A 20701-nucleotide genomic window follows, 5' to 3' on the forward strand; every position below is an offset into this window, starting at 1 on the left:
GTCCTGTCTGACCCTTCCTGCAGAACCAAAGACAAAGAGTGAGCCTCTTACTGCAGACCCTTCAAAGCATTTCTGCACCCGGGCCCCACAGCCAGAGTTCAAGGGAGGTGACGGTGCCAATGGGGTCCTGAGACGCTCAAAGGCAGAGCCCACATGTGGGTTTATTAGAGTGAGCTCCCAGGCGCTGCATGTAGCCTCTTGGTGCAGGCCCCCCTCAAGCGCGTGTGTCTCCTGCAGCATGGGCCCGATGCCTTAAGACAACACTGCACCAAAGTCCTACAGCCCGAGGAGAAGTGGACTAATGGTGGCCCTACTTGCCAGACCATTTCAAACAGTGAGCCACCCTGTGGGTTCACCGGAATTAGCACCCAGTCTGAGTTTGCAGTCTCTTTTCGACTGGACCATTGCCCATTGAAGTGAACGGGGCACCGGATGCTGAAATACACCTCTGCACCCCGACGCCCTAGGTGACCTGTTGGTATTGCCTTGGACCTTGCCCCATACTCCCCTTCGGTCCAGGAGAAGGGTGCCGTAAGTCGCTGATAAATGACCGAATGCAGTATATCTCCCCCAACCCCGGACCCCCCCCGCCCGTAGCAAAAAATTACCACTCCAGAAACTGCACCAAGTTATGAAACCTGTAGAAAGTCATAACTCAAAAAGTACTTAACCAATTTAGATGAGCTTGGTATCTAAATTCATATAAATTTGTGTCTGATTTCTTCATTGAGCAGGTCTCACTTACTGCTTTTGTGTGTAACAAATGCTTAGCACTACTCTCTGATGAGCCTAACCGCTCGCCCACATGACCACAAAAGAACATTTGGGTTATCATTTGTACCTCTGGAAACCAACTGAGGTATGCCGGTACTATTTACACAGTGTACCTCGTTTTGGCCCATAATAAAAAGAGCAAGTTTCCTAGGAAGTGCTGTCCACACAACTTTAAAATCACTTAAATCATAGCAGTGTGCTGGTATGTTAGCTGTGGCAATCATTTAGTCCAATGTAAAGTTTGATTCAAGGCAAGGGGGACACTTAAGCAAAGCAGGGAGATAAGGGGTACAAAAAGAATCAGACAAGCTCTTTAAGCACAGTCTCTAATGCACACAGAGCTACTACCTGTTGGCTTCTGGTGGAGTAGGATATCGATGGGAACCTTGCATTTGAGGAAATGGCATCCTGGGATAAGATTGGAACATCTGTGTGAATGAAGGTAAAACAAAGAAAAAGTAAACCTTAGATAACATATTACACTGTTTAAAAGCAGTCAGCAAAGTGTCCAAAATAAACAAAATAGAAAGGGGCCTGGGGGGGAGGAAGCTGTATAGCCCAGTCAACAGAACAGGTATGATCAAGTAAAACAGATTCCTATAACCTCTTTCAAGACTCTAACCTCTAGGAGTCTGGAACTTAACAGCAAAACAGTGAAAACTACATAAAACAATGCTTGCATTTTCTTTAACTACGTGACGCTATGCTTTGTTGTCGATTTTGTTCTAATAAAAAGAATTATAAAAAGAAAAAAACAATGCTTGCAAACCAGGTTACATTTTACAATGTCCCATTCCCAAGTAGCTGCACTAGATCTCCCATTTGAAATCCTAATCTCCCCCCCCTCTTACAACCAGTGAGAGCAGAAATCAATGTTGAGGTTTTACTTTAGCAATATGTCTGCATCAGACATTATTTCCATTCTGCTTTAATTTTTGTAAATGCACCATTATTTGGGTCTTCCCTGGAGTGAACATTCAAGTTTTTGTGCAACACCACTCAAGGGAATCTTTTGTAATATTGCATAGCTGTTGTATGGTAAAAGCATGGACAGAACAGTTTTGCACATTCAGTAACAATATATTTTAAACTCTGCCTAATAGTGCAAGCATGGTTGAATGGTGCAACTCAATGGCTGAATTAAAGGAATGCGATTGATGAGGACTCGGGAGAAGGCCTAAAGGGTGTGAGGAAGTTCCTCATCATCAACTTTGAAACAAAACTATGTGGATTGGTTGAAGTCCAAGATCCCCCTTAGGAACCAGCTGCCGCTTCCATTGGCCGGGCGCATAGCAATTGCCAAAATGGTGGTGCTTCCGAAGTTCTTATTTCTCTTCGTTACCATCCCCATCCCTCTCACTGCTCACTTTTTTCGCAAGGTTCGCTCTTTGCTTATTACCCTGGTCTGCAACCCAGAATCGCTTACAACACCCTCACTATTCCGATGTCGCGAGGCGGGCTGGGAGCCCCGGATTTTAAGCTCTATGCTCTTAGCGCTCAGGCCAGCTTTCTCCATTTCTGGCTCCACCCTACTCAGTTTCAACCCCATGTGGCGGTGGAGGCCGACCACGCCGCCCCGTGGCCGCTCACAACTGCACTGTTTGCCCTGACGAATCTCCAACGCACTGAAATTGATACGGTCGAAACATTGCGCTGGGCCTGGGATGGCATTCGTAAGATCTCCGGGTCTGATATGCTATCCGCAAACAATATGCCCATTGCTCATCACCCTGCCTTTCCCCAACTCCAGTTGTCGGGGATGGTTAAACGCGCCGCTAGTCTAGGCCTCTCCACAATTTTGGACCTGTATCCTGGGGGTACCTTCTTTTCACTTGCCGCCGACGCTGGCCCCATGGACACCCTGTCATTTTACTAGCTCCGGGCTCTCTGCCGGAAGCTCCACTCCACCTTTTCCCAATCTCCTCCCTCCTTGGCCACTCTCAATCTGCTCTATGCCTCTTCCTCTCCCAAGAAATTGGTTACCAAAATGTATGCTTACACGCTAGCAGCGTCCTCCATTTCTACTGACCGGGCGCGCATTGCATGGGGCGAGGACCGGGAAATCGAGATCTCTCAAGTGGATTGGTTGTACTCCGATCAAACGCCTCTCCCCCACCCATCGTTTGCGCCTTATACAATTCAAATACATACACAGGCTGTATCACACCCCGCCCAACTTCATAGATTAGATCTTGTAGCAAGTGACAGATGCATGCACTGCTCGGCGCCTGCGGCTGATTTCGCTCATCTTGCCTGGCTGTGCCCCCGGGTTTCGGCATATTGGCAGGAGGTTTGTGCAATTATCTCCGAAATCACCTAGTCACCGCTCCAGCCTGACCCAGTGATCTGCCTCTTGGGATTTGTTCAATTTTGCCAGGATGCCTCTCACTGCTTGACTGCCATGCTGCTGGTCCTCACACAGCGAAGGGGTCTCGATGTGTTGGGGTCGCAGGCCTGCACATAAGGCGGCCCTCCGGCTCAAAGATGCATCCCCTTGCCAAACCCTCCTGTCTGAGTTCTGGGACCTCTTGCCAGCCAAGTCTCGTCCATTGGACATATGGGGCCCACTTGTTACCTACCTTTAAAGTCATGACCCCCAGCAATCTGTGACCACTCCCGCGCTCCCCGCCCGTGGCGGCTGCCGGAGTTAGACCATGAGCTGCTCCCTTCTTGTTTACAGCCCTCCCACTCTTCCTGCCTCTCCCCTCTATGCTTGGTGCCTCCCCTGGTTGTCTGCTTTCGCCCCTCACAGGGATTTATGACAATACTCCATGGCATTGTCTCTATTGCAAAAACCATAGGAAATGATGGACGGAGTGTTGAACATTGCAAGCACTCACCCCCAGTCAACTGATCTGGGTTTAATCCATCACCGTTCTTTAGCCCACTCTGCCACCCCAGTTCAGACATGGCCATATGCAAATCAGTCTGGCCCTGTGCCTCATGGGAATGGCAGGGTAAGCTCAGACGTGAGTCCCTTGCTCACTTTGCCACTGGATTCAAGCAAGCCTGGCTGAAGACGGCTGAAATTCCAGAAACCGGTCCTAGGAACGAATATGCTACTTACCAGTATGCATCTGTTCTTGGCATGTAGGGCTGCTGACATTCATATCTGTGCATAGATCGCCGCCTAGTGTTGGGTCCGGATGTTTGCACGTTGTTGTCCTGGAAGAGTCTTCGAAGTATCCTGAGATAGGTGACTCCTCCCCTGGACCACAGTGCGCATGGGCATCCTCTCCATCCTCCGATTGTTTTTCGCCATTGTGGCAGTGATGGAGTAGATACAGTAAGTGATGACCATGCTTACAGTAATTCTGAGAGCTGCAGCTGCTACAGGCGCCGGGGAGGAGGGTGGGCGATATGAATGTCAGCAGCCCTACATGCCAAGAACAGATGCATACTGGTAAGTAGCATATTCAGTTCGAGGCATGTGGGCTGCTGAATTCATATCTGTGCATAGAATACATAGCAGTGCCCTCTATTAGCGGCGGCTACCAGTGCCAGCTGCAGCGGTCTGAAAAAGAGTTTTGAGAACAGCCTGTCCTACAGCTGCCTGCTGTTTTGATTGCACATCTACACAATAGTGTTTGGTAAATGTATGTGTAGTGGACCAGGTGGCTGCTCTACATATATCATGCAAAGGAATGTTTCCCAGGAAAGCCATGGAGGCCCCTAACTTACGTGTTGAGTGGGCTCGTGGGGGAATCGTTAATGTGAGTTTAGCTTTTTGATAGCAAATTTGAATACATTTAACGATCCATCTGGCTATACCTGCTTTGGAGATGGCGTTACCTTTGTGGTGTGGGGCAAAGGCAACGAAAAGTTTTGTTTGCCTAAAGACTTTAGTCCTGTCTATATAGTACATGAGGGCTCTCTTTACATCTAGTGTATGGAGTGCTCTTTCCGCGACAGTTTGTGGGTTTTGAAAGAAAACAGGCAGTTCGATAGTTTGATTCATGTTGAACTGCGATATCACCTTGGGCATGAATTTAGGGTTGGTACGTAGTACGACCCTGTTGGCGTGAACCTGTATGAATGGTTCTTGAACGGTTAGTGCCTGGAGTTCACTAACTCTCCTCAAAGAAGTGATCGCTACTAGGAAAGCTACATTCCAGGTGAGGAATTGAATCTCGCATGAGTGTAGAGGTTCGAAGGGTGGACCCATCAGGCGTGTGAGGACCAAGTTGAGGTTCCACATTGGAGCTGGTGGGTGGCTTGGAGGAATTACACGTTTGAGTCCTTCCAAGAATGCTTTGATGGCAGGCACTCTGAATAGTGAGAGGTGCTGCCTGGTTTGCAGATAGGCTGATATTGCGGTCAAATGGACACGTATAGAGGTGTACGCCAGATTGCATCGGTATAGGTGTAAGAGGTAACAAATGATGTTTTGGATGGATGCGTCCAGCGGGTTAATGTCATTATTACTGCAATAAATGACGAACCTTTTCCATTTGGCTGCATAGCAAGCTCTCGTAGTGGGTCTCCTGGCCTCCTTGATGATGTCCATACAGTCAGGTGGCAGGTTGAGGTAGCCAAACTCTAGGACTTCAGGAGCCAGATTGCCAGGTTCAGCTGTTGCGGATCTGGGTGCTGAATCTCTCCATGGTTCTGCGTCAAATTCGCGGGTTTGATCCGCAGCCTTTGATGCGGCACCACGGAATGTTCGAGAAAGGTGGTGTACCATGGTTGGCGTGCCCATGTTGGAGCAACCAGGACGAGTGTTAGTGAGTGTTGTCTGAGTTTGCGTGCCACCAGCGGTATCAATGGTGCTGGGGGAAAAGCGTACGCAAATCTGCCGGACCAGTTCATCCATATCGCATTGCCCTGCGACTGCGGATGTGGGAACCTGGCGGCAAAGTTTTGGCATTTTGCGTTTTCGCTTGTGGCGAATAGGTCCATCTCCGGATGACCCCACTGCTGGAAGTACGGTTGGAGTACTGATGGGTGTAACTCCCACTCGTGCATTTGGTGGCGGTGTCTGCTGAGCAGATCCGCCATCTGGTTGTGCTTGCCGGGGAGGTGTTCCGCCATGAGGAACATGCTCCTCTGAATGGCCCACTTCCACATGCTCTGAGCCAGATGAGACAACTGTGGAGAGTGTGTTCCTCCCTGCTTCTGTATGTAGTACATGGCAGTCATGTTGTCCGTCCGGATCAACACGACTTTGCTGCACAAATGTACTTTGAATGCTTTCATTGCCAGGAAGATTGCCATCAGTTCTAGAAGGTTGATGTGCATCTTCTTTTGTTGTATTGTCCATAGTCCCTGCACTGTGTAGTTGAGTACATGAGCTCCCCATCCCTGGAGAGACGCGTCCGCTGTCAGTATTATTTGTGGAACAGGCTCTTGGAACGGTCGGCCCTTGCAAAGGTTTTGTGGATTCCACCAATGCAGAGAGTTGTATGCCCGACCGCTCACCAACACTAGGTCTTTTAGTTGCCCGTGAGCCTGATTCCATTGACGTGCTAAGCACTCCTGAAGCGGGCGCATATGTAGTCTCGCGTGTGGGACTATGAAAATGCAGGAGGCCATCATGCCTATCAACTGCATGAACACTCGCGCAGGAGGGGAGTGTTGGGGTTTGATCTTGGCAATCAGCAGTTGCATGCGGTTGATCCTCACTAAATTTGGCTGAGCTGTGGCTGCCAGAGTGTCTATGGTCGCACCTAGGTACTGTTGTACGTGTGCGGGTTGGAGATGTGATTTCGGATAATTTAGTGAGAACCCCAGACTGTGAAGAAGGTGAATGGTGCGGGACATGTGGCTGGCACATTGCTGGGCTGACTTTGCCTGAACAAGCCAGTCGTCCAGGTAAGGGTAGACGTGAATGTGCCGCCACAGTAGCTAGGCACTTTGTGAAAACTCTGGGTGCTGTTGTCACGCCGAAGGGAAGAACCTTGAATTGGTAGTGCTGCCCTTGAATAGTGAACCTGAGATATTTTCTGTGTGAGGGGTGAATGGGTATGTGGAAATACGCATCTTTGAGGTCTAGCGTGGCCAGGAAGTCTCCCTGTTTGAGCAGCGGGAGGACTTGTTGTAGGGTGAGCATGTGGAAATGCTCTGAGAGAATGTAGCGGTTGAGGGGTCTCAGGTCTAGTATAGGTCTGAGTGACCCGTCCTTTTTTGGTATTAAGAAGTACAGGGAGTACACCCCCGTACATTGCTCGTGGACGGGAACGACCTCTATTGCGCCTTTTTCCAGCATACTTAGCACTTCCTGCTGTAATAGCACTAAGTGCTCTGAGGACATAGGACAGTGTTTTGGCGGTATTGTGGGTGGAGTGGAGGTTAATTCTAGGCAGTAACCGTGTTTGATAATATCTTTGACCCACCTGTCCGTGGTGATGGTGTTCCACGTGGACAGGAACCTTTGTAGCCTTCCCCCGACAGGTGTTATGTGGTCGGGGGGAAGGGAGAGGGCGTCATTGTTTGTTCTTGGGGGAGGACCTGGTATTGCCGTATCCGCGTCCTCTGCCCTTTGTGCTGGAGCCACGATAACCACCCCGGGTGTTTTTATCGTAGGTACTTTGTGTGTTGCCCTTGTTGTAGGTTTGCTGTGACCCCTGTCCTCTACCTGCTCCTCTATTTCCGGGGCGACGAAAGGAGCCACTCCGAAAGGTCTGCGTTTGGAGAGCCCCCATGGACTTTGCAGTGTCTGTGTCCTTTTTTATTTTTTCTAGTGTGGTGTCAACTTCTGGTCCGAATAAGTAGTCTGGGTTGACCGGCTGATTGAGGATGTTATTTTGAACCTCAGGTTTGAATCCGGAGATTCGTAACCAGGCGTGTCGTCGTAGCATGACGCTGGTGTTTATTGCTCTGGCAGCTGTATCTGCGGCATCCAGTGCACACTTAATGGATGCGTTCGTGAGGAGTTGTCCCTCCCTGATGAGGATCTCTGCTCCCGCTTTGTATTGGTCAGGGAGATGTTGGAGAAGGGTTTCTAATGTGTCATAGTGTGCGCGATCGTAGCGAGCTAGGAGCGCCTGGGTATTGGCAATACGCCATATGTTAGCTGCCTGGGCTGCAACCCGTTTGCCGGAGGTCTCTAGCACCTTGGACTCTTTGTCCGGGGGAGGAGCATCCCCAGTTGTCTGCGAGTGCACCAGTTTGCGAGCATTAGCGACTACGATGGAATCCAGAGGCAACTGGCCTCTAATGTACGTAGGGTCCCCAGGCGCCGACCTATATTTCTTGTCGATCCTGGGGTTTATTACTCTTGCCCTGGTGGGTTCTTTGAAAATGTCCTTTGCTGGTTTGAGGACACCTTTCAACATGTAGAGTTTTGATATTCCTTTCTGAGGATGCGAAAGTATCCATTAGAAAATCGTCCTCGATTGTGTCAGAGTGGAGTTGCACACCATGATTGGCCGCAGCACGTTCAATGAGGGCGTTGAATGCGGCAGTGTCCTCTGTGGGAGACGTTTTCGCACCATATAGCTGCGTGTCCTGTGTATCCATAGGTGCACCCGGGTCTACAGGGTCATCCCAAGCCTGGTCAGGGTCCTGTTGGCCTTCAGGGTCCATCTCTTTGGGGTAGGGGACGTCGTCACCCATGTAGTCCTCCAAAACGTCGGTGTCGGAGAGAAGGGCTGTGGATCTAGGTAGGAGGTATGGAGACATTCGTAAAGAACTGGTTCCGAATCTGCTGGCAGCTTTTTCTTTAGCAGGATCCGGTAGGAGTCCAAAGCTCGCTCGGAAGATATTCTCCGCTTGTGGAGCATAATTCTGCCGGTGTCGGCATCGATGTGGGACGGTGACGTCTCCGTAGGAGAGCGGTCGGCAGGTGTGATCCTAGTTTGGGTGACACGTGTTCTGATTCCAAACATTTTGGGCGCCGTGGATGGCGGCAGGCCAAAAGTGATGTCGGGTGTTGCAGGAGAAGCTTTTTGAGCTTTTTTCGGCTCGGAGCCCGACGTGTCCTTGAGGGCTGCCTTTTCTTTGATGCGTTGCAAGGACGCTGCAACTTGTCGCACCTGGAACGCCGACGGTTCTTTGGCGCCGAGCGGTTCTGTAGAGGCAGGCGTGGGCTTCTTCGGGCCACGGGGTCATCGAGTCGAGGAGAGGTAGTAGCCGTCGACGGCGTCGATGATTGGGCCTTAGGTGCTGCTTTCGAAGTGGTGTGCGACGCAGAGGCCATTTTGACCTTGGTGGCCGGAGCCGATTGTTTCGGTGCCGGGTGCCGAGGCGGTTTGGCGGTACCGATGGCCTTTTTCAGTGTGTCGGCGCCGACGTCGGCTGCTGCGATTTCGGCACCGAAGTCCCGTTTGGTGCGGTCGGTGCCGACGGGTTTGGCTGGCGTCGAAGGTGTAGTGGGCTTCGATTCGACCAGTGTCACTTTCAGTTTCAGTTTCTGTGGAACCGACACGACTTTTGGTTTCGGTTTCGAGGAAGGGAAACCAGTCGTTTTGGGTACTAATGGCTGTCGCTGAATGTCCGAGGCCGGGCCCGAGGGCGGGGCCGAAGAACTGCGGGATAGGTCTTGGGTAAGGCCCGAAGGCGATCCCTCGACCAGAGCCATAGACTGACGCACTGGGATATCCTCCGTCTGTACGGGTAGGCCTTGCTCGTCACCGGAGCTACTTTCTTCGGCCCCTAAGGCCTCATCGTAGTCTCCTACCTCGGTATCGGCTTCATCCCTGTGAAAGAGTTGTTCGATGTCTTCCGATCCGGTATCTTGTTCGGAAGCGGGGCTGGAGGGTAGGTTCTCCACGCCTTCCACATCTTCGTCCTCGGCGCTGAAGATGTTGGTCGGGGCCGGTGCCGCTTGCTGCGCTTCAAGTCTCGCTGCTCGTCGATTCCGGAGAGTCTTTTTGGATCGGAATCGGGCACAGGCCATACATGTGGATTAGTCGTGATCCGGTGAAAGGCATTTGTTGCACACCGGGTGGACGTCGACATGGGGATATTTCGCATTGCAAACAGGACACCGCTTGAATGGTGTCCTCGATTCCATCGTCGATGTGGTGTCGATGGTCGGATATGATGCGAAAAAGTTGTTTTTGAAGTCAGTAAACTAACAAGTAACTGTCGATACCGATCGGGAACAGTACCGACGCGAACTAAAGGCCTTTTGGCCTAAAAAAAGTTTTCCCTAACTTGAGTCAAGATAAGCACATCCGAACCCAATGGCGGAAAAAAACAATCTGAGGATGAACTGTGGTCCAGGGGAGGAGTCACCTATCTCAGGATACTTCGAAGACTCTTCCAGGACAACAACGTGCAAACATCCGGACCCAACACTAGGCGGCGATCTATGCACAGATATGAATTCAGCAGCCCACATGCCTCGAACATATAGCAGTCCCTCCATTTAGCGGCGGCTTCCCGTGCCAGCTGCAGCAGTCTGAAAAAGAGTTTTGAGAACAGCCTGTCCTACAGCTGCCTGCTGTCTTGAGTGTACAGCTACACAGTAGTGCTTGGTAAATGTATGTATAGTGGACATGTGGCTGCTCTACATATCTCCTCTAAAGGAATATTTCCCAGGAAAGCCATGGAGACCCTTAACTTTCGTGTGGAGTGGGCTCTTGGAGGAATTGTTAGTGTGCGCTTAGCTTTTTCATAGCAAATCTGTATACACTTAACGATCCACCTAGCTATTCCTGCTTTGGAAATGGGGTTGCCTTTGTACTGTGGAGAAAAGGCAACTAACAGTTTTGTTTTCCTGAAATTTTGTGTTCTGTCAATATAGTACAGGAGAGCTCTTTTGATATCAAGTGTGTGGAGCATTCTCTCTGCTACATTCTCAGGATTAGGATAAAACACTGGTAGTTCTATGGATTGGTTCATATGGACCTGCGAAATTACCTTGGGCATGAAAGTAGGGTTGGTGCGTAGTACGACCCTGTTGGCATGAACCTGTATAAATGGCTCTTGAATGGTTAGTGCCTGAAGTTCACTAACTCTTCCTAGGGAAGTAATGGCAACTAGGAAAGCTACTTTCCATGTTAGAAATTGAATCTCACAAGAGTGTAGAGGTTCAAAAGGTGGTCCCATCAGTCTGGTGAGGACCACATTTAGGTTCCAGACTGGTGAAGGAGGGTGTCTTGGAGGAATCACATGTTTGAGTCCCTCCAAGAAAGCTCTGATGGTAGGCACTTTGAACAGGGAGAGGTGCTGCCTGTTCTGAAGGTAAGCTGCCAGTGCGGTTAAATGTATACGGATGGAATTGTATGCTAGATTGCATCGGTATAAGTGTAATAGATAACAGATAATGTTTTGCGTCGATGCATCCAGCGGATTGATGTCATTATTTTTACAATAAATGACAAATCTTTTCCAATTAGCCGCGTAGCAGGCTCTGGTAGTGGGTCTCCGTGCCTCCTTGATGATATTCATACATTCTGGAGGCAAGTTTAGGTAGCCAAATTCTAAGATCTCAGGAGCCAGATCGCCAGGTTCAGCTGTTGCGGATCTGGGTGCTGAATCTCGCCATGGCTCTGCGTTAAAAGCGTGGGTGTTAGCCGCAGGCGTTGATGCGGTACCACGGAGAGTTCCAGAAACGTGGTGTACCATGGTTGGCATGCCCACGTTGGAGCAACCAGGATGAGCGTCATGGAGTGTTGCCTCAGTTTGCGTGCCACCAGCGGTATTAATGGTGCTGGGAGAAAAGCGTACGCAAATCTGCCTGACCAGTTCATCCATATTGCATTGCCCTGAGACTGTGGGCGTGGGAACCTGGCGGCAAAGTTTTGGCATTTTGCGTTTTCCCTTGTGGCGAATAGGTCTATCTCTGGATGACCCCACCGTTGGAAGTACGGTTGGAGTACTGATGGATGTATCTCCCACTCGTGTATTTGGTGGCTGTGTCTGCTGAGCAGATCTGCCATCTGGTTGTCCTTGACCGGGAGGTGTTCTGCCATGAGGAAGATGTTCCTCTGAATGGCCCACTTCCACATGCTCTGAGCCAGATGAGACAACTGTGGAGAGTGTGTCCCTCCCTGCTTTTGTATGTAGTACATGGCGGTCATGTTGTCCGTCCGGATCAACACGACTTTGTTGCACAAGTGTACTTTGAATGCCTTCATTGCAAGGAAGATTGCCATGAGTTCCAGAAGGTTGATGTGCATCCTCCTTTGCTGTGTCGTCCATAGTCCCTGCACTGTGTAATTGAGTACATGAGCTCCCCATCCCTGGAGAGATGCGTCCGCCGTCAGTATGATTTGTCGGCCCTTGCAAAGGTTTTGTGGATTCCACCAATGCAGAGAGTTGTATGCCCGACCGCTCACCAACACTAGGTCCTTCAATTGTCCGTGAGCCTGATTCCACTGACGTGCCAAGCACTCCTGAAGCGGGCGCATATGTAACCTCACGTGCGGGACTATGAAGATGCAGGAGGCCATCATGCCTATCAACTGCATAAACACTCGTGCCGGTAGTGAGTGTTGAGGTTTGAACTTTATGAGCAACTGCATGCTGTTGATCCTTACTGAATTGGGCTGTGCCTTGGCTGCCAGAGAGTCTATGGTCGCGCCTAGGTACTGCTGGATAATTCAGGGAGAAGCCAAGGCTGTGAAGAAGGTGAATGGTGTGGGTTACGTGGTTGGAACACTGCTGGGCCGACTTTCCCTGGATAAGCCAGTCGTCCAGATAAGGATAGACATGTATGTGCTGTCTCCTTAAGTGCGCCGCCACTGTTGCCAGGCACTTGGTGAACACTCTGGGTGCCGTTGTTACTCCGAAAGGGAGGACTTTGAACTGGTAATGTCGATTGAGAACAGTGAACCTGAGATATTTTCTGTGTGATGGGTGCATGGGTATATGGAAATACGCATCTTTGAGATCTAGTGTTGCGAGAAAGTCTCAATGCTTGAGTAACGGCAGCACCTGTTGCAAGGTGAGCATGTGAAAATGCTATGAAAGAATGTAACGGTTTAGAGGTCTTAAATCCAGTATGGGTCTGAGAGATCCGTCCTTTTTGGGGATCAGAAAATATAGTGAGCACACTCCTGATCCCTGTTATTCTGCGGCACGAGTTCTATGGCTCCTTTTTGGAGCATACTGAGAACTTCCTGGTGTAATAAGCGCAAGTGCTCTGCGGACATAGGACGGTGTCTTGGTGGTATGTTTGGTGGAGTGGATGTGAGCTCCAGACAATAACCGTACTGGACAATGTCTCTCACCCACCTGTCTGTAGTGATGGACTTCCAGACCGGCAGGAACTCTTGGAGTCTCCCCCCCGACAGGTGTTACGTGGTCGGGGGGCAGTGACAAGGCGTCACTGTTTGTTGGTGGCGGAGGACCTGGAGCTGTTCCCTCGGCCTCTGCCCTTGACGTGGTTTCCACGGTATCCACCTCTGTTATTCTTATTATAGGTGGTCTGTGTACCTTGTTTAGTGTAATGCGACTGTTGGGAGTTCTGGCCTCTAGACGGTCCTCTGTTGGTAGAGCGACGAAAGGACCCACTCCTAAACTGCTGTGATTGCAGAGCCCCCATAGACTTTGCAGTCTCTGTATCTTTTTTGATCTTTTCTAGGGTGGTGTCAACTTCGGGGCCAAAAAGGGAGTCAGGGTTGACAGGTTGATTGAGTATCGTTGTTTGTATCTCTGGTTTGAATCCTGAGATTCTCAACCAAGCATGCCTTCTTAACAGGACACTGGTGTTAATAGCCATAGCTGCAGTGTCCGCTACGTCAAGAGCGCACTTAATGGAAGCGTTGCTTAGGAGCTTCTCTTCTGTAATAAGCGACTCTGCTCCTTCCTTAAACTGATCTGGGAGGTCCTGTAGCAGTGTCTCTAGGGTATCATAATGCGCCCTGTCGTATCGAGCCAGAAGTGCCTGAGTGTTGGCAATTCTCCAGATGTTAGCTGCCTGTGCAGCAACTCTTTTCCCTGAAGTTTCCAAGACCTTAGACTCCTTGTCAGGGGAAGGAGCATCACCCGTTGTCTGTGAATTGGCTCTTCCGAGCATTGGACACCACCAACGAGTCCAAAGGCAACTGGCCTCTTATGTAGGTAGGGTCCACAGGAGCTGGCCGATATTTTTATTGTCAATCCTAGGGTTTAGTACTCTCGCCCTTGTGGTCTCCTTAAAAATGTCATTAGCCGGTTTTAGGACCCCCTTCAGCATGGGCAGAGTCTTAACAGATCTTTCTGAGGTAGAGAAGGTATCCATCAGAAAATCATCCTCAATAGGATCAGTGTGGAGCTGTACATCATGATTTTTTGCTGCTCTCTCAATCAAGGCATTGAAAGCAGCAGTATCCTCAGTAGGAGATGATTTTACCACATATGCCTGCGTGTCTGGAGCAGCATGTGGGTCCCCTTGACCATTATCGTCCACCCAAGGTTGGTTTTGATCTTCAGGGTCAGTGTCCACAGGATAAGTGTCATCAACATCATCCCCTGCATCCTCATCAAATTGTGTGGGTGAGAATGACTGAGGCTCCTGGTCATAATAGTTAACATGTTCCACTAGAACTGGTGACGTTGTCCTCTTCTTCAATGGAATTTTGTATGGCTCCATTGATTTCTCTGGCTATATCTTTCTTTTATATATTGACAGTCTACCAGTCTCCGCATCGATAAACTGCCTTGGCTCCTCATCTTCCTGAGGTACTTCGACAGCTCTTTGTCCCATTGGCATCCCTGTTGGTGCTTCGACAGGTTTCTTCGGGTCGACCCTTTTTTGCGGCTCGAGACCCTTCTTCGCGTCGAACATCTTCGGTCGTACCGCCGGTGGAAGTCCGAATTTTATGTGCGTCGACGCGATGTGATCTGTGCTGACCGTCTTCGGCTGCGGGGGTGCTTTTGAGCGTTGCGTGGAAGTCGTGTCGTGGATGCGGAGTAACGACTCCGACACCTTCTTTAGGAAGGGATGTGGTATCTAACCCCGAACCAGACGCCGTGTCCTCGACACGAGGATCGGGATGGGTCGGCCGTCGCGAGGCGCTCTGAAGTTTCGTGTCGACTATCCTCGGCACCGATTTTTTCAGGTCGGCAACCTTGACCTTGGTTGTTGGCGCCGCCTTCGGCTCGACGTCCCCATGAAGTCTCCGTGCGTCGACGGCCTTCTTTTGTTTGTTCGGCTCCGAGGGCTTCGAGGCCTTGTTGCCGATGACTCTTTCGGTTTCGAGGTAGGTGCTTGTGCCTTCAGTTTCGATTTCTTTAGATCGAATGATGGCGCTTTCGATACCGACGGCTCTTTAGGGTAGTTCGTAGCCGGGCCTTTATGCGGGGCTGTAGAACGAGAGGAATGATCTTGGGTAAGGCCTTGTGGCGATCCCTCGACCTGAGCCTTATCGAGTGTCTCGTTAGGTCCTGTACCGACATGTGGGCCTAGCCCATCTTCTGAGCCATCTTCCTCGGCCCCAAGGGCCTCCTCGTAGTCTCCTACCTCTTCGACGACACCATCTTCCTGTTCGTCTAGCATATGCTAGTCTTCGGCATCATAGTCGGATTCTCGCTCCGAATCCGGATCCGAGAGCTCCCCCCGAACTTCAAGGTCCACGACCTCCTCATCTTCCGTCCCGAAGATGTTGTCCGGGTTCGGCGTCGCTTTCTGCGCCTCGAGCCGAGCTGCTCGACGAATGCGAAGGGTCTTCTTCGAACGAAACCTGGAACACGCCATACAGGTGGCTTTGTCGTGGTTTGGAGAGAGGTACTTGTTGCACACCGGGTGCACGTCGAAGCGAGCATACTTAGCGTTGCAAAGAGGGCAACGCTTAAAGGGGCTATTCGATGTCTTTGGTTCCAACCTTGATGATGTACTCGAGAACGCCGTCGACAAATATACTTGGCGCCGAACGAAAACAATACAGACGAATGCAAAGGCCTAAATACTCAAAGAGCTAAGATTAGGACATCCGAACCCAATGGCGGAAAAAAACAATCTAAGGATGGAGGGGATGCCCATGCGCACTGTAGTCCAGGGGAGGAGCCACCTATCTCGTGATTCTTCGAAGACTCTTCCAGGACAACAATGTGCAATCATCCGGATCCAACACTAGGCGGCGATCTATGCACAGATATGAATTCAGCAGCCCACATGCCTCGAACCTTGTGCATCTGAAAGAGACACGTTAGTGATAGATTCCTTACCTTAGAATACATACCCAACCAATACCAACCCTGGTGGTGGGTCTGCGAAGTGAGATTACACCAGAAAGTCACTGAGAACTGAACGGACAAAGAAGCTGTCTCTCCCGACCTGACTGTTAAGGCAATAGTGCTTAGTGAAAGTATGCAACGAGGCCCAAGTGGCCGCCTGACAAATGTATTGCAGAAGGACACCGCGACCCAATGCTGTAGTAGCTGCTGTTGCCCTGGTAGAACGGGCATGCAGCCCAAATCGGAGGTTCTTTTTTAGCCAGAGAGTAACAGGCTTTAATGCACAAGACAACCAATCGGGAGATAGGTCCCTTGTGCACAGCCCGGCCTTTCTTGGCGCCCACGTAGCCAACAAAGAGTTGGTCATCCACCCGGAACTATTGTGTGCTGTTAAGATAGAACGAAAGCGCACGTTTTGGGTCCAGACGGTGGAGCCTCTCCTCCTCTCTGGAAGGGTGCAGAGGCGGAAAGAAAGTGGGCAGAGTTACAGTTTGCCCGAGATGAAAGGCAGACTACTTTCGGTAGAAAAGAGGGACGCGGTCGAAATACAACCTTGTCCGGATGAATCCCCAGGAAAGGAGGTTTTTCAAGAAAGAGCCTGGAGCGCACTCACCCGCCGAGCGGAGGTGATGGCCACCAGGAAGACAGTTTTCAAAGTTAATAACCGCAAAGGACAGTTCTGAAGAGGCTCAAATGGAGTGCACAGATATGTGAGAACCAGGTTAAAGTCCCATTGAGGCATCATAAAAGGAACAGGAGGGAAAAGGTGAGTAATGCCATTGAGAAATCTATTGACAACCCGGGACTGCAGCCTAAGAAAGGCTGAAAGAGCAGAGAGGTAGCCCTTGATAGTGCCCAAAGCAGAGACCTGCTGGGCCAAAGAAAGGAGGAATAATAGGACTTCAGAAAGAGAGGCAGCAAGGAGGATCAACAGATTTCGCTGTGCACCGCGCCACAAATTTTTTCCACAGACAGGCGTATACAGTTTTAGTGGAGGGACGCCTGGCTGCCAGAACCACATTACAGACTTCAGGAGGCAAGTCAAATGGAATCAGCTGTCGCAGCTCAATCTCCACGCAAGGAGGTAGAGGCTGGATAGGTTCGGGTGGAGGACCATCCCCTGTTGCTGTGACAGGAGATCTGACTGCCTCTTCGGGAGGATCAGGGGATCCACGCTCATACTGAGTAGCTCAAGATACATAACTCTTCGAGCCCAGTCCAGTGCCACAAGAATGACTTGGGCCCGGTTGCGCATGATCTTCAGCACTCTGGGCAGAAGTGGTATAGGCGGAAAGGCATACAACAGACCGCAACTCCACGCGCAACGAAAACAGTCGCCTAGCGAGTGCCACCTTGGAAACTCCAAATCCCAGAACTGCTGACATGCATGTTCTCTTTCGGTGGCGAATAGATCTAACCAAGGTTCTCCCCACTGCTGAAAGAGACCTTGCACCACATCCGAGTGAAGACGCCATTCGTGATCCAAAATGCACCTTTGGCTGAGTTCGTCCGCCCTGACGTTCAGTGAACCTGCCAGGTGTTGAACCACCAAGGAAATGCCTTGACGTTCCAGCCACGCCCAGAGACGTAGAGCCTCCTGACATAGGGTCCACGACCCCCACCCCGCCCGGTTTGTTGCAGTACCACATGGCGGTGGTGTTGTCTGAACACCTGAACTACTCTCCCCTTGACAGAGGGAAGAAATTCTTCGAGTGCAAGTAGGATCGCCCTAAGCTCCAAAAGGTTGATATGGAGCTTGGACTCCGCCGGAGACCAGTGGCCTCTGATCTCCGCCTCTCCCATGTGGCCGCCCCATCTCAGAAGGGATGCATCCATCACTACTGTGTGCGCCGGTTGGGGAAGGGAGAGAGATCTGCCGCTGACCCACCACTGGTTCATGAGCCACCACTGCAAGTCCCGTGCAGTGCCCTCAGATACGGACGTAGTCCGACAGGTTCCCCCAATGCTGCGTCCACTGGAACTTCAGGTCCCACTGCAGAGCCCGCATATGCTCACTGGCATGATCGATCAGCAGGATGCAGGAGGCCATGAGGCCCAGCAGCCTCGGTCTTCCTGACCGAAACCCAGGACCAGGGCTGAAAGATCGAAATCATAGCCCGAATGTCTCAGACTCGCTGTTTCGGAGGATAAACCCGAAACTGAGCTGTATCCAGAACTGCCCCGATAAAGAGGAGCTTCTGAGAGGGAATCCGGTGCGACTTCGGTACGTTGATGGAAAACCCCAGCAAATGCAGGAGGTCGGCCGTAGCCTGGAGGTGGGAGACTACATGGGGCGAGCCCACCTTCAACAGCCAGTCGTCGAGATAGGGGAAGACTGAAACCCCTGATCAGCGCAGATGAGCTGCGACCACCGCCATCACTTTCGTGAACACCCGAGGGGCACTGGTAAGGCCGAAGGGGAGCACGGTAAACTGAAAGTGCTCTTGGCCCACCGTGAACCATAGGCAACGCCGGTGGGCTGGCAGGATGGAAATATGAAAATAAGCATCCTGCAAGTCCAACGCTACCAGCCAGTCTTGCGGGTCTAGAGCAGACAAGATCTGACCTAGAGTGAGCATCTTGAACTTCTCCTTCCGTAGGTCTAAGATAGGGCGCAGGCCCTCGTCCTTTGGAACCAAGAGGTAGTGGGAGTAACAACCACAACCTACTTCTGGTGTCGAAGTGCGCTCGATAGCGCCCTTGGCCAGGATGGCCATAACTTCCTGCTGGAGAAGTGCCAAGTGTTCCCCCGACATGCGTTGGTACTGAGGTGGCATGGCTGGAGGGGTAGATTCAAAGGGGAGGGAATAGCCCCTGCGGACTATTTGGAGAACCCACCTGTCCAAGGTTATGGTGCGCCAGTGGGGAAGGTGATGGCGAATCCTGCCACCCACTGGCGTCAGGTGGGCCTGAAACACCGGACTAGGAAGGTTTAGAGGCCGCGGCAGGGGAGGTGGTGGACTGACTTGTCCGCTGTCCCCGTGACCCACCACGGCGGGGGGCTCTGCTGTGCTGAGACTGAGGCTGAGCAGACTTGAGGGTCTGAAAGGAATATGCTACTTACCAGTATGCATCTGTTCTTGGCATGTAGAGCTGCAGAGTTGTACACTTAGCATAGGTCGCCATCTGGTGTTGGGCCCGGATGTTTGCAGTTTGTTTTTCTTCTTGGACAGTCTTTGGAAGTCACGAGTTTGGTGACTCCTCCTTCGGTCCGTACTGCGCATGGGCTTCGGCTCCATCCTCAGATTGTTTTTCGCCAACAGGGAAATGGAGCGTAGTAATAACAGTGAGAAACCCATGTGTTGTATCTAAATTGATGTACTGGAACGGATACAGGTAGCCGGGGAGGCGGGTGGGCGTGTACAACTCTGCAGCTCTACATGCCAAGAACAGATGCATACTGGTAAGTAGCATATTCCGTTCGAGGCATATGAGCTGCAGATTGTACACTTAGCATAGATTATATAGCAGTACCCAACCTTAGCGGCGACCACCGGTATCCGTTGCAGCTGTTTGAAAAAGTGTCTTTAGTACAGCCTGGCCCACCCTAGCTTGCTGCTTGGAATGCACATCTACACAGTAGTGTTTTGTGAAGGTGTGCGGTGTAGACCATGTGGCTGCCTTGCAGATGTCATCTAAGGGTATATTCCCTAGAAAAGCCATAGAAGCCCCTAACTTTCTTGTAGAGTGGGCTTTAGGGGGAACAGATAATGTTCTCTTTGCCTTTTGATAGCAAATTTGTATGCATTTTACAATCCACCTAGCTATCCCTGTTTTTGAAATGGGGTTGCCTTTATGTGGTGGAGAGAAGGAAACGAACAATTGTTTAGTCTTCCTGAAGGGTTGCGTTCTTTGTATGTAGTATAGTAACGCCCTTTTTACATCAAGTGTGTGTAAGGCCCTTTCTGCAACAGATTGGGGTTGCGAAAAGAAGACAGGTAATTCCACTGATTGATTGAGGTGGAAGGGGGAAATGACTTTGGGCAGAAACTTCGGATTTGTGCGAAGTATGACCTTGCTGTGATGCATTTGTATGTAGGGTTCCTGTATGGTGAACGCTTGTATTTCACCAACCCTTCTAAGGGAAGTGATAGCTACAAGGAAAGCTGTTTTCCAGGTGAGAAACTGTAGCTCACATTTGTGTATTGGTTCGAAGGGCGGACCCATTAGTCATGTAAGAACTAAATTTAGATTCCATACAGGGGAAGGGGGTGCCCTGGGAGGAATTACTCGTTTAAGGCCTTCCATGAAGGCTTTAATAGCGGGCACTCTGAAGAGTGATAAATGCTGCCTGTTTTGTAGATAAGCAGCGATCGCTGCTAGGTGTAGGCGTATGGATGAATATGCCAGGTTACACCTGTGAAGATGGAGCAGATAGCATATGATGTGCTGTATGGATGCATCTAGGGGGTTGATTGTATTGTTACGGCAGTAAATTACAAATCTTTTCCACTTTGCGGCATAGCATGCTCTAGTGGTAGGACGTCTGGCTTCCATGATGATGTTCATGCAATCAGGGGGAAGGTTAAGGTATCCGAATTCTAAGATTTCAGGAGCCAGATCGCCAGGTTGAGCTGAGCTGGGTCCGGGTGCCTGATTTCTCCATGGTTCTGGGTTAGGAGGCATGGGGAAAGGTGTAGTTTTTGATGTGGTACCACTGAAAGTTGTAGTAGCGTGGTGTACCACGGCTGCCTGGCCCACGTTGGAGCTACCAGAATGAGTGTGAGTGAGTGCTGTTGTAGCTTCCTGACCACTAATGGAATTAGTGGGAGAGGTGGAAAGGCGTATGCAAATCTGCCTGACCAGTTCATCCATATCGCATTGCCCTTGGACAATGGGTGTGGGTATCTGGCGGCGAAGCTTGGGCATTTTTTGTTTTCGT

General features: G+C 50.7%; 1 protein-coding gene across 3 annotated transcripts in view; it reads right to left on the bottom strand.

Moving 5' to 3' along the window:
- The window catches only part of PRRC2C (proline rich coiled-coil 2C), a 1321979-nt gene that overhangs the window by 1126421 nt on the left and 174857 nt on the right, over positions 1 to 20701 (bottom strand). For all 3 annotated transcript variants that reach the window (XM_085601696.1, XM_085601697.1, XM_085601695.1), the window contains exon 7: positions 1123 to 1202. In XM_085601696.1, the coding sequence (XP_085457822.1) occupies positions 1123 to 1202 (80 nt within the window). The remainder of the gene's footprint in view (positions 1 to 1122; positions 1203 to 20701) is intronic.

Source organism: Triturus cristatus, chromosome 4_2 (assembly GCF_964204655.1).
Source record: "Triturus cristatus chromosome 4_2, aTriCri1.1, whole genome shotgun sequence".
NCBI lineage: Eukaryota > Metazoa > Chordata > Amphibia > Caudata > Salamandridae > Triturus > Triturus cristatus.